This window comes from Zootoca vivipara, chromosome 7 (genome assembly GCF_965207765.1).
Source record: "Zootoca vivipara chromosome 7, rZooViv2.hap1.1, whole genome shotgun sequence".
NCBI lineage: Eukaryota > Metazoa > Chordata > Lepidosauria > Squamata > Lacertidae > Zootoca > Zootoca vivipara.
Genome location: NC_142590.1, coordinates 65,535,292 through 65,549,438, shown reverse-complemented (window position 1 = coordinate 65,549,438; position 14,147 = coordinate 65,535,292). Strand labels below are relative to the sequence as shown.

At 40.6% G+C, this 14,147-nt stretch overlaps 2 protein-coding genes across 14 annotated transcripts in view; both read left to right on the top strand.

Annotated features, from left to right (window-relative positions):
• The window catches only part of CPNE1 (copine 1), a 54,425-nt gene extending 46,256 nt beyond the window's left edge, over positions 1-8,169 (top strand). For 9 of the 13 annotated variants that reach the window (XM_060277218.2, XM_088673432.1, XM_088673437.1 and 6 more), the window contains 9 exons: positions 1,746-1,844; positions 2,410-2,496; positions 2,580-2,639; positions 3,035-3,168; positions 3,727-3,781; positions 3,861-3,912; positions 4,396-4,529; positions 5,332-5,568; positions 5,957-8,169. In XM_060277218.2, coding sequence (XP_060133201.2) covers positions 1,746-1,844; positions 2,410-2,496; positions 2,580-2,639; positions 3,035-3,168; positions 3,727-3,781; positions 3,861-3,912; positions 4,396-4,529; positions 5,332-5,568; positions 5,957-6,073 — 975 coding nt within the window. In that variant the 3' untranslated portion in view covers positions 6,074-8,169. Of the gene's footprint in view, positions 1-1,582; positions 1,679-1,745; positions 1,845-2,409; positions 2,497-2,579; positions 2,640-3,034; positions 3,169-3,726; positions 3,782-3,860; positions 3,913-4,395; positions 4,530-5,331; positions 5,569-5,956 lie in introns of all 13 variants that reach the window. The other 4 variants (XM_088673435.1, XM_088673438.1, XM_088673434.1 and 1 more) reach the window with 1 other exon arrangement.
• A 3,437-nt stretch (positions 8,170-11,606) lies between these two features.
• LOC118089180 (fer-1-like protein 4) overlaps positions 11,607-14,147 on the top strand; it is a 57,069-nt gene continuing 54,528 nt past the window's right edge. The window contains exon 1 of the mRNA XM_035123607.3: positions 11,607-11,759. Coding sequence (XP_034979498.3) covers positions 11,681-11,759 — 79 coding nt within the window. The 5' untranslated portion in view covers positions 11,607-11,680. The remainder of the gene's footprint in view (positions 11,760-14,147) is intronic.

Genomic DNA, 14,147 nt, shown 5'->3' with positions numbered 1-14,147 from the left:
CATAAATGTTGAGGATCCTTTCAGCTGTTGCTCATTGTCAAACCTTCCATTTTTGGTGATCACAACTAGATCGAGTATTTCTAACCTGGGTCATGTCCTGGTTATGTAACTGAAGGTGCGTTAGCAGTGTCAGTAGATTATCTATTAATTGGAGATTAACGAAGGAAAATTTGACTTTAGGGGGTTTGTAAGAACTTACAGCAAGAGCAGTTGATAGTACCGATACAACTGTAGGACCTGGCATGTGTAAATAGGCCTGCAGTAAGTTGGCTCAGCTCTTAACCTGCCCAGCCATTCCCAGGGGAATCAGATTCTAATCATCTTCTAGTATCTGTACTTGGGGTTGTGCTGGAGTGGTCTCATTCTTCTTTGTTTATTCAGAATATGCATGAGCATGCTGGATTACACCACCAAATTTGCACCTATGAAAGACATGTCCTTCCCACCCAAGCAGGGAGAGAAGAGCATTTTACATTCATGTATCTTTCTGGATCTGTACTTGCAAAAGCTTTCCCTGCCTGAGCAGAGGGAGATTGAAACTAAGCAGAGCCAATTGAAACTAAATCCAAGACAAGAGTGATAATGGTTGGTGCGTAGATAGACCAGGGGAGAACAGATGAAAGGAGCATTGCTTCCTTGGTTCAGTCAGGTTTACAGTTTGAGTTTCAAGTGTAAACCAGGAGCACTTATCACCTCCTAATCTGGTGAGAAAGCTGCTTTTCCTATCTATGCCATTACTGGAAGGTGCTGCTTTTCAGTAATTGATGGTGTTCTAGGATGCACACTGTTGGCTTGTGCTGTTTTAAAACTTACTCTACTCCTAAAAACACATCACTGAATGTTGGTCACAAACAAATTAGTGGGATGTGCATTCAAGAAAATATATTTATGATCAAGCCATTTATATGTAAGCCATATATTGTATCTAGATGTAATTCCTATCTTTTCAACCTGCTGGTAAACAAGGGCAGTGGTGAAATCTACCTGTTGTTTAAACTATAGCATTACTCAAAGTTATTTTAAGCCCCAAATACATAGCAATTCTCAATTGAGTCTTGTGTTCCTTCCATTGCAGACTATCTAAATGGCTTAGAATGGACATTCAGGTCATATTTCATTTGACTTTTGAGAATGAGGCTTGCAGGTTTTTGCATGATTAGATATCATCAGGGAAGAGTATTCATGCAAAGTTCTTAAAACAAGAGGGAACTTTGGATTATACAGTTTGTGTTAAGGCTCTTCTTTGCTGTTGAATGTCTTGGGGTTTTTGTGCTGTTTTTGTTTTGTTCCCATTGTTTCTTTTTATAAGGCTTATATAAGACTTAATTTCAGTTGATTGCTTGGCTTCTATAACTGGATTTTTTTACTTAATTTAGCCTTGGAACATTCATTTTCTTCTTTTTTATCTGCTTAGCATTTTAGTTGCATTTCCATTGCCTACTAAACATGGCTTTCCTCAAGGACTCGTTTTTCCCCCCAAGAAAATTTTTATTCCTTTTATAACAATAAATAATATAACACAAAAAATAACTCAATACAACAGACTACAAACAACACAAACAAATCTCTCTCTTACTATTAGGTTTCAGTTAGTGATATGGATGACAGCACCAGTTCAGATTTGATAGGGGAGTTCACATGCATCACTGCAAAGCTGTTGGAAGTGAGAGACCAAGCGGTGAGCAGCAGTCATTCTCCATTATAAAGTTCTGCTTGTCCATTGCCTGCTGTTTCTTTCCTTTCAGGTGCACTGTTCAGATTATGATAGTGATGGGTCACATGACTTGATAGGCATTTTTGAAACTAACCTCTCCCAGCTACAGAAGGCAGGTGGCAGCTCTCCGGTGAGCTTTTACTTTTACCTTCTTTTATTAAGTAATTGAACCTATTTCTCATTGCAAAGAAGAATAATAGAAAGAATAAATTTATTCTCACAGAGCTACAATTCCCAGCACCCTTTACAGTTCCTAGGAAGCAATAGATGTTGTTTTTTAAGTCATCTGTGTTCCTCAGCAACCCAAGCAGCCTAGGATCCTAAGATATCAAATTTCTACTTCCTGGTTTACCACGAGGGGGAAAGGAAGCCAGGTTTGCTATCGCAGCAAACCGGTTGCTGCTTTTTGGAGCTTTGGGGCAGCTCGCAGGCAACAAGCGCCCCAAAGAAGGTCCTGGGGATGACCAGGACATTGAGGGTTCCCACGGAGGTCAAAAGCGAGCTCCCAAAGGGTCTGCACAGTTCCATTTGGTGCTGGATTGACCCGGCTGCCAAGCTGTGATCACTTGCCAGTATGCATGGCTACCATTATTTTTTCTGTTGGGTCTTGTCCTGTGTATCTTAAAATGTGAACTATGTGGTTTCATTTCATTTACCAGAACAAGTTCCTTTGATGTGTGTTGCTTTCTTTGTAGGTGGAATTTGAGTGTATTCACCCTGAGAAGAAGAGAAAGAAGAAGAGCTATAAAAACTCTGGCATTGTTAGAGTAAAGTCTTGCAAAGTAAGGAGCATTTCATACAGAAGAGTTTGCTATTCTGTGATTGTAGGGTAGAAGTTGTAATAGTTGTGTGCTGTTTCTTTCAGATTGAAACAGAATATTCTTTCCTGGATTACATCATGGGAGGCTGCCAAATTAATTTCACTGTGAGTTGGGTCACCTATTTACATGCTTTCCCCCCTAAGTTAAAACATAACTCAAGCATTTATATATTCCTGTGAAAAAGCCATTGCACTTAAATTGGACAAAAACCTGTTTACTAGATCTGGCAGTGAATACATCTGCTGCTTTTATATCTGCCAGATTAAACAAAATGAATTCGCCGATCTTTCTAATACATAGCAGTCTCCCTGGTTGCATTTTGGGGGAACCTAATGTTTGACCTTTCTTCAGCTGCCTTGAGTTTTTTAGTGGTTATTTCAGCAGCATTCTTCACTGGTGTTAGGTATGCTTGAAGTCAGCTTCCATGAATCTTGGGCTTTTTTTGGTTGCCTGTTTCCAGAAAGAAATCTTATATCTGTGCTGTTCATTATTGTGTCAGGTCGGCATAGATTTCACTGGCTCCAATGGAGATCCAAAGTCACCAGATTCTCTTCACTATATCAGTCCAAATGGGATAAATGAATACCTGACCGCCATCTGGTGTGTGGGGAACGTGGTACAAGATTATGACACGTATGTTAAAACTATTTTTAGCTGCTCTAGCTGCAAGCATTAGAAATAAGCGAAATTTAATAGAGTTAAAAATGACTGAGTAACTTCAGTCCCTTCAACCTTTATGGATTATGCATCACCTGCATCTTGTGTTATTGCTGAGAATGGTAATTCAGTGAGAGTTGCAGTAGATTGTTCTTTGTTTTGTTGGTTCCTTCATGAGAGTAAGTGATTGTTTTCCTTTTCTGCTTGCTCATAAAATGACACTACTGTGTCTCGGTACTTGAGAACAGGAGCTGTAGGCAGTCATGTATTAATGAAAACGATCACTACTCATGGGATGAGTGTGCATTTCCCCCCAACATTTTAAACTGAAGGAGTCAACTCAATTACAACATTGGCTCCTGGAAGCCTCGCTCCCCTGCACTCTTACTGCTTGCTTCGCTTTTAGCAGTTTTGGTTTTCTGAGGTAGCATGCAGTTTCTGCCAGCTTGTAGCAGTGGTAACTATGAATTGTTTTTGTTCAGTTGAAAGTAACATATCTATCTTTCCTCCTCCTCCACCCCCTACATCTTTCAGTGACAAACTGTTCCCTGCCTTTGGGTTTGGAGCTCAAGTTCCTCCAGACTGGAAGGTGAATTTCTTAGTTTAAGTGTTTCTTAATTAAAATGCATTGGTATTTGGCTATATGACTAAGTGTGTTTCTTTCCCAGGTGTCCCATGAATTTGCATTGAACTTTAACCCTTCAAATCCCTATTGCCAAGGTAAGTATTTAGTAATCTTCACGACCCAGTAATCGAATTTGACAAAGTCTGCATCAGAGAGTATCTTCCATTAAAAATAAAGAACAGGACCAGCAGGGCTTCTAGAGTTTTTGTCAGGATAAAGTGCACGACTATTGGTATATCTTCTTTGCCACTCCACCTGTTCTGTAGCCACAGACCTCTTGGCAGCCAGTGACCGCCTCTGCAAGGCTCCAAGAATTGTGCTATGTGCTGCAGGCAGTACATGTTTTGCCATCCTCTGAAAATAACTGATTCACACACCCACACCCTACAAATGTGGTGAAATGGGGGAAGGGATGTCTGCTCAGCTTCAGTTATTGTGCACACATTAGATTGCCATTTCTATTTTGTGATAGAAATGATAAAAGTTGAATAACTGTGAGAGGATCTATGGAGAACAGTGGGAAATAAGCAGGATACATATGAACTATTGCAATAACAATTGGTGTTTTCATTTTTCAGGAATCCAGGGAATTGTGGATGCATATCGCCAGGCATTGCCTCAGATTCGTCTCTATGGTCCAACAAACTTCTCCCCAATTATAAATCATGTTGCCAGGTTTGCTGCTCAGGCAGCACAGCAACATACTGCTTCTGTGAGTCTGTTTGATTTAATATTTTGGATGTTTTTGTTTTTATTTTTAGGTGATGGATTGGGAAAAAAATGTCACAAGAGGCATTTATTTAAAGGTGTGCTAGTATTCTTTCATTACTTCACTGTTGTGAAGCCATAGTCTGCCATGAAACCAGGTGCTGAATGGATTTGTAATCACTCTACCCTCTGAATTCTGTGTTTTCTCTGCAATTCATTCCCATGTGGTAGAGTTAGGACATACTTCCGTTTGTCCGGTGATTTCAAGTCATGGGTCCAAGACGCTTTACATTTCTCCCACTGCTTTCCCCGGTAAAACCTGTTTACTGCTGAATCAGAACAAAGTCAATCCACAGGAAACCTGATTGGTGTTTGTTCTGATTCAGCAGTAAACAACGGGTTTTCCATGGGGAAGCAGTGGAAGAAACCTAAAACCTATCGGACCCATGACTTGAAATCACAGGACAAATGGAAGTGTGCATGAGCCCTTGAAGTTCTAAAGCCTAGGTTATTGATGCTATCCAAAATAATTTCAAATAAAGCTAATGTGAAATACAGCAGCTGGTTTGAGAATAGGACAGGGTTTTAAAAGTTGTGTTTTATTGTTTTCAATCCGGGGTTGTTGTTGTTGTTGTTGTTGTTGTTTACTCTTTCATGCTTTATGAAGTTGTGAGACACAGTGTACAGATCGTTCTTTATATTTGAGCAAACACAGAAGTATAAAAACACCAGCCCTTCAGTCCCTTCCTTAACACTTGCCTAAGATTTGAAGTCAACCTCTATTGACTAATCTGATTTTCTTGCAGCAATACTTTGTCTTGCTGATAATCACAGACGGGGAGATCACCGATCTGGACCAAACCAGGCAAGCCATTGTCAATGCTTCCAAGCTGCCCATGTCTATCATTATCATTGGAGTTGGCAGCGCTGAGTTCCAAGCCATGGAATTCCTTGATGGAGACGATGGTGTTCTAAAGTCCTTGTCAGGGGAACCAGCTGCACGAGATATTGTCCAGTTTGTGCCCTTCAGGAAATTCCAGAATGTAAGTTGAAGAATACCTAACTCTTCCAGATAGTTATACTTTGTCAGCAGGCAATATTATTTACTTCTTGAAGACTCTTTGGTTCACACATAATGGTACAATGTAGGCAAAACAAGCCAAGGTTCATAGTCCAACCACAAACTATAACTTCAGATTGTGGTTTGTTGGCAGTAAACAAATCATAGTGAGGCTGCTGGACACAGTTCACACGTAATGCTAAACCATAGTTTAGTAAACCGTAATCTGTAGTTTGACCCAGAATTTCTCATAGCATTGTTTGCACATTTTTAAAAAATTAATAATAACAATGTCCAAAGCCAGCTATGAAAACCATTCCTTTTCTTGCTCTTGTCATCACTGATGTTGTCTTGCTCTTTCTTCATTACAGGCTCCTCGTGAAGCACTTAACCAATCAGTGTTAGCTGAAGTTCCTAAGCAACTGGTATCCTACTTCAAGATGCTTGGCCTGATTCCCATGAAGTTGCCTTCAGAAAAACAGCCATAAAGCACAATACCTTTCATTTACAAGGAAAAGAATACTGCATATAGAGCTTTCCAGTGAATAGTCCTTTCCCCTATGTATTACTCTGCATTCAAAACAATATTTCTGTACTTTCAACATATTGGGAATCTGATATATTTGCAGACAATTTATAAGAATACTAGTGCTCTTGGCAGTTCTTATTAGAAAACTGACAAATACCTTATGGTCAAATCCATTTGCATTCTGTCTACCTGCCCATGCTGTGCAGCACACAATCCTAGTGAAAAATATTGGGTTTGTTTGTTTTGTTTATTTTTAAAGTCAAGATCCTAGCCCTTGATTTAAAAGAAAGCTTTTTTTAATTTTAATTTTTTTAGTCAGTTGTGAAGGTTCATTTATAACAAATTATGTAAACACCAGATATTTGTACTAAAATTACAACAACAAAAAACTAAAAGGGGAAAAATGGCCAGGGGAAAAATGGCCAGGTATTCATGCAGCTCACTAAAAAGAATTGTCTTGTGAGTGGTTGCTTCTCTCAGTTTAGAATGTATTTGAAATCTAGCTGCTATAAAGTTTACATATATAGTTATATATTACTTACCATGTGTTGCTGGATGGTCTTTTCTGTGTCTGGAAAGAAAAATAATTTTGCATTGATATATACCAAAATCACTGATTGCCTTAATTTCTACTATGCCTTTATGGAATGCCAATGAATTTTTTAGTACTTTATTTACAATGAAGCCTTAAGCTTCAGGTGCCAAAATCGAATGCAAATCAAGAGATTCTTGCTTCTAAGGTGCTGTTTACATATAAAAATTCTTTCTCAAGGGGATTTTGGTCAGTGTGTTTCAAACTGGGCTGTGCACTGATATGCAGGGGAGAGCAAGTGAGATAATTTGTGCTTCTGTCTCTGAATTATCACTTGGGAAAATGGATGTGTGTGGATGTACTGTTGAGTAACTGCTGCACTATCTGTCCCAGGTTTATTGCAATATTTACAATCCTGTAGGTTTATTTGTAGCAGAAGCTTGGATGCTTGCTTTAGACAACATTATTTTAGCTGTACTGTTTATAAAATGTATTACATGCTTCCTACAACTTTTGGATTTAAGCACTTTAAAACATTATATAAAATATTTATTGGATTTAAGGAAAACAGTATATGGGGAACTTTAATATTTAATACTACCAACTATAACTAATCACTGTTCCAAAATATAAGAAAATTACATTAGAGTAAAATCCCTGCACAATACCTAAATAGCCTCTTCTTTTGAAACTGCAATTTGATCCATACATAAATTTGAACTTATATAAATGAGGAAGACAGGAGTGCCTGACGTGCTCTGGTCCTTGGGGTCACGAAGAGTTGGACACAACTAAACATCTTAGCATCTTGCTCTCCTTTTAGCCAAGTGCTTTTTGAGCAATTGTGATGCTTTGTGGGTAGCTATAGTGTGAGTTGTGTGTTATTTTGCGGTATACTAGTGTGCCCTATTGGCACAGTTTGGTAATCCCCAATACTATACGCCAGAATATATATATGATCTCCAGATCATGCTGTTTATGGATCTATCCCAGTATTGTTGACTCTTGACTTGCAACATCTCTTTAAGGTCTCAGGCAGAGGTCTTTCTCATCTGATCCTTTTAACTAGAAATTTTGGTGATTGAACCTGGAACCTTCTGCATGCAAAGCAGATGCGCTGCTACTAAGCTTTGGTCCCTTTTAAGACAGTGTTGATTGCAACCAGAATAAGTTATGCCTTTCGTACATCATGGCTGTAGCAGTCTGGGGGTCTCCATCAGTTCTCGCTGGTCTAGCAGTGTTCAGCTGGCATAACTGGCAGGGCCTTCTCATGGGGGAGATTCTACACACATACTGTTACTGTTTCACTGGAAATATTATTGGCCAACGTGGAATGACAGCCTGGTTCTTTGGTAGAAAGTGGAGTATTTTACCAAAGTAAGCTTTGCTTTCTTTGGAAACTATTACATTGATATTCTATTGCACTGCTTGGTTTGGTTGATTAATGCAGAAAAGAATCAGTTCTTCATGTAAGAATTATCTTGTGTACTGCAAACACCATTAAATTTCTTGATCAAGCTCAAGGTGTCTTCAGTCTCTAATTTTAATAAAATTTCACAGGTATAGATGGAGATTGATGCTAAGGTTTCTTTGTTACTTGAAACCCCCATTACTACATATGTGCAAAGACTCTGTCATTACAAACTGTTAGGTTCTTATTGCAAAGGTTATTGGAGGGAGGGGCGCAGAGCTTCTCAGCACATCACTCTCATACAGTATTGACAAACACAGGACCAAGAATGTCCAAATGGGGGTAATGTCTTTTATGTTGGGCTATGTGTGCTCACATGTTCATAGAATCATAGAGTTGGAAGAGACCACAAGGGCCATCCAGTCCAACCCCCTGCCAAGCAGGAAACACCATCAAAGTATTCTTGACATATGGCTGTCAAGCCTCTGCTTAAAGACCTCCAAAGGAGGAGACTCCACCACACTCCTTAATGTTAATTAAGTCATACACAAGGTGAACAGAGGAGAAAGGTGTGACTTCCTTGCATTTAGGTGTGCTGCAAACTAAAAGGAGCACAGTAAGAAGCACAGCTGAGCTGAGTGTACTGGTATGCAGTTATCTGCCCACTAGTGGTGCTAAACTGCTAAGCTTAAAGTTCCCCAAAATGTTATTTGACTTGGATCCATTCTCTGGTGCTGTGCACTCGTGACGCATGCAGCTGCCTTCCTACTTGCTTATACCTCTAGCCTAACGGGGAGTGGCTGGAATGCAGTTACACAGCATATTTGTAGCCTACAGGTGCTTCAGTTTCCCCTTTTAATTGTCTTACCTCCAGTATGTGTAGAAGTCCTTATAAACTTAATGTCATTCAAGTCAACCACGTAGTTCCTATTTGGCACAGCACTGGAGAAGTATTGAATCACAATCCTTGCCTCAACCAAGTTGCTTAAAAATGCATAAGCTCCTCTTTCTGCAGGTAGCATTCTTTACCATTCTTTTTTTTTAAAAAAATATCCCTTGTAAGTATTCAGCAAGCAAGAGTACTAAAATAAAAATCAGTAAAAATAACAATGCAGAGCCAATGTAAACCTGTTACACTGAGGTAGTCTGATCATTAGCTTAGATGGCTTTAATATGGGATTAGAGAAATTCATGGGGGAGGGATCTATTATTCAGTCTTGGACTTGAGCTCACCAGGTTGTGATTTCAAACATCACCAAATTATATATATATAAAAGCAGCCAATGAAACCAATCCTAAAACTGATGTTTTTTGTTGAGAACCCCGGTGTAAGCAAGTCCTCTGTGCTAACCTGCTTCCTAGTAGGCAGCTGTTTGGCATACATAGAAGTGGCAACTCCTGACATCGCCCTTTTTCTCTCGATCATAAATCACACTCCACACACCCATGAGCTTTGTTTCCAGAAGGTGAAAACACAAGAATAAGAGAAAATTGCCTTAGGTATTCATTCCATGCCATATATAAATTGTCACTGCTTGGCTCCAACAGAGAAAGGGTGGACCAAGGGTTCATGTGCAATATGAAAACACCCTTTGCCTAGATAAATCCCAGTGTGGCGCAGCTATGTTTGGGAGGGGAGAGGGAAGAGAAAACAAACTTCCGGGAGAGGGAGCCTCATGGCTGATTGATTTTCTCTCATCAGTGGTAGGCTGATTAGAGATAACTCTGTTGAGTACTGCTTTTGCAAGACTGGAATCTGGGGTAAGTGGCGTGAGGATGCAACAGCCATGCATCGATCCCAGCCCCTCAGACCTCGGAAAGCGGTGCAGAGCTGGCTTGAGGAGGGCCAGAGCAGGTGCAATATAGGAAAATGTGTGCAAATTTGCAGCTCCTGATCTGATCATTCTTCAGTTCGTTCCTCAGAACAGACAGCAGGGCCAGCCCAAGACATTTGGGCACCTGAGATGAACCACAAAATGGCATCCCCTTCCCTGACAGGGAAGAAGGGATGAATGAAGATCTGCAATGGAATCTGCTGTCTGAGGAGGTCACCTCACCTTCCCTCACAGGGAAACTAGAACTAACTAAAATGTTGAGAGAGATTAAATAGTCTGAGGAAAAAACAGGACAGAATAATACTGTAAACATGTACATGACAAGGGAATTCATTTTCAAGTTTCTCAGCAAAGGAAGTAAACAGAATCTTGGAACTAAGCAGAAGGCAAGTCACATGTACTCCACCTATTCTGTCAACAACTAGAAAAAAGGGGAAACAATATGGACTGTGGGAAGCGTTAATGGCACTCAAGCAGAAATTATGGAACCTCCAAATGTATTTAGGATTGGCTGTGAATTTATATTATTTACTATGTATTCTAAATGTATATGAAGAAATGATACTAATATTAGGGCTCTTGGCACACTGCTCCAGACCTGAATACATCACTTGAAGTAAATTAGCAGCTTCTGATTTGATTCTTTACCTCCACTGGTTGTGTGGAGGGGGCGTTATATAGAAGGTCAAGTGGAGAGAGAGATGGGGCCCCAGCATAGCTGTCAACTTTTCCTTTTTTTAAAGGGAATAGGATTCCTTTATTCCGAATAGGATTCCTTGTGAGAAAAGGGGAAAGTGGACAGCTATGGGCCCCAGATATATTGAACAAAGAAATTTGGTGCAGTCAGGAAAAGGTGGGGGGGCGGGGAGAAGTCTCTAGAGCTCCACTCAGCAGCATGAGGGCCCCCAAACGTAACAGGACCTACTTATCATGAAAGGCCCCTCCAGACTGTTGCTTTATTATGGGTGCATTCTGCTACATGTTGGTGACACATAGTAATGAATTAGTGGTGAATTTATTCTGCATTATTAGTTGTGCAACACTTCCCCAGTCCTGCCATATAATTACTGTCCAGATGAGCTTTCATGCAAGAAAAGTGTGGCAAAAATAAACCATAATATTTGTGGTATAGAAAGTCACAAGATTTTAGCAGAAAGATATGGGACATGCACTGACTGGAAATGAAGCAGTGTGACCACCCCAAAAATTTTGCAGGCATAAGTAGTATAGAAAATGAGATTATGTATGAGCACCTGAGGAGCACAAATTATGAATGTGTGGTAAAAAGTATGGATGAAAGGGTCCAAAATTTGTGAATAATACACATATCTGAAGAGCCCCCATCCTCAACCAGACCATTTAAGTCCAGAATTTAAAATTACCTCATTGACCCGCTGAGGGGGAAATGGCTGCTGTTCCTCAGCTGGCTGTGACTCACGCTCGTTAGGCACCATGGCTTGTATTAAGGAGAATCAGAGTGGGGGGGGGGATAGAGGGCTGTAGCTAGCTAATGCTCACAATTCAGTCACGTCTTACTAATTTCAATGGGCCTACTCTGAGAAGCACTAGTACTGAATACAGCCCAGAGCGTTTGGTGCCTACCCACTTTGAACGCACTTGCCAATATTGGATAATGTGTGACTTGCAGGTGGGGTCTGGGCAGCCAAACCTGCTTGGTGAGTCCCCAGGCCTGACTCACTGAGTGACGAGACAGGTGGAGCCCTGGACTCTTAGCAGCCAGCCGTCATTCCTGGTCAGTGCTGAAGCGAGCCAAGCCCTGGCAGCACCATGGCCCTGAGTGTCAGCGTCAAGAGGGTCACCCACCTGCCAGGGACAGGGGAGCGGCAGGTGCAACTGAGTTTCCGAGGTGCGGAGCATGGGGAGGCGCGGGGAAGGAAGTCGGGGTGAGGTGGGAAGGAAAGGAAATGCATCCAAGGTTTGGGGAAGGGGGTGGGGAAGGAACTGGTTGCCCGGGAATCTGTTTGCTTTAGCCTGAGATGATGAAAATGCATCAGGGGGCCAAGATGCAGGTCTGTGGGACTCTGTGCATTGTGCCTTTCCTTTTCGGTTGTATGAACACATCTGTTATGTGAGCTGTGGTCCTGCTTGTTCTGTCATGGAATCTGCTTGTTCATATAACCTTGAAGAAAGTCCTGAAACCGAGGAACTCTTCGCACATGATACATTTAAAAAACAACAACACATGTAGCACTCTCTTTTTTGAAAATGCCTGCATCTGTGTGTACAACATCACATGTAACAAACATACTGATCTCTGTCTGTTTCACTGCAAGAGTGTGCTATGGGAGCTGGCCCCCATTCAGGACTTCCCTCAACTCAAATATGTGGTGAAATAGCCATGTGTATGTTAAACACACAGGATTGTATATGCACATACTTAATTTCTTACAAGGATGTACTTAGCTGTATAAAAAATTTGTCGTGGGAAGCAGCTCTCTTTAAGGAAAAAAGAAAACCTTTCTCCTCGGTCACACACACACACACCCTCAAAAGAAACACCTCTTAAATCTTATAACCATTTAGGAGCAAATATTCATTCCCAGTCCTATTTTTCTAGAAAAAGAGGTGCCGGAACTCACCATGAACACTTCTTTTGTTCTCTTATAATGGCAATGATGCCCAGCTGAGAGGTGCCAGAACTAAGTTCTGGTAAGTTCCGGCTAATTTTTTTACATCTAAATTAGCTTTAAAAAAAGGCCTGTTCGTTACTCATATATGTACACATTACTAGTAACAAGATGTGGAGGCAGAATTCAGATTGTCCAGTCACCTGAATGGACAATATTTTGTACTGGAGATAGGACAGCAAAAGAACATAGAAACCCATTCTGCAGTGTTAATCTTAATTGGAGACTAATTTAATGGAGGTCAGCAAGATAGCGGAATTATCAAAAGATCCCACGTTTCCTAGAAGATTACTTCTTCTTGTGCAGGAAAAGCCTAATGTATGAAGTAATATTCACCTCCAAGTAACTATGCACTGGCTACAAGGGTTCTGTTAGATCTTTTAGGCAATGCTTCCAATGATTTTAATTACCCACCTCAGAAACATTTTCACTTCTCTGTCCAAGGAAGGATTTCTCTTGTAGCTTTTTTGTCAGTCATTTCCTCTTTGGTCTCTATTTAAGTCCAGCAACTCACCAGTAGTTGTTGACTCAGTAGCTGATAACAGTCTAGTATCCTTTGTGTACATTCCACTGCAATGAACTATTTGCTAAAGGAAAGAGGTGTTCCCATCTGCTTGTTAAAAAGTGGCGGTGAATTATCAGGTCATGTCATAGTTATGGTGATAATCCGTGTGGTAAGCTTTGTTTCCTTTGAACAACCAAGAAACCCAGATAGGTGAACAGTTTCCTCCACTCTAAATTAAAACCAAAAATTATGGTAATTTCATCTAGTAACCTGTCTCCCTCCCCAGTGCATAGCTGTCAAGTTTTCCCTTTTCTCGCAAGGAAGCCTATTCAGCATAAGGGAATTTCCCTTTTAAAAAAAGGGAGAACTTGACGGCTATGCCCCAGTGTCACACTCTCTATAATCCCAGAAAGCCGGTTCCTTGTGCCCTGGTTCCCCCTTATTTAGAGCATTCATGTCATACAACAACTTCTAACACTATGCAGAGGCTTCCTTTCCGTATGTACAGGGATAATTTCTCTTATGCTAAAAGAAAGTTATTTGTGTACAAAAGTCCAGTATGTCAGTGAATTAAAAGCTCATACCACCGAATGCTTTCAATGCTAGAGTTTTGCTTTCAATTCTGGGAAAAGCTTCTAAAGTCACCATTATTTAGTCGTCCTCCTTGCATGTATTCTACCATGACTAGGGGGGGAAACCTATAACATTTTGTTATCTGTAATGAGGGTCACAAATCCCCATTCAGCCACATAGCTTATCCCCATTCAGCCACATAGCTTAATGGGTGATACTGGGCCAGCCACATACTCTCAGCCCGAAACCCATCACAGCATTGTTGTGTGGATAAAAGGCAAGGGGGCATACGCAATGGCAAGGATAATGATTCTGTTTCTTTTAAATAACAACAGTGGGATGATGAAGTCTGAGACATCACCTGTGCATATCCCTTCAGACAACTGGTTACCAAAACACTCTTTAGGTAGCAATTGGCTTTAGGTGTGCTATTGTGATTAAGTCTGGTATATACCTCAAAAAGACACACCTGGCTTTATCAAAGATGTCAGTGCTCTGAGTTCTCCCTGCACAGCAGCATAGGAAGTCC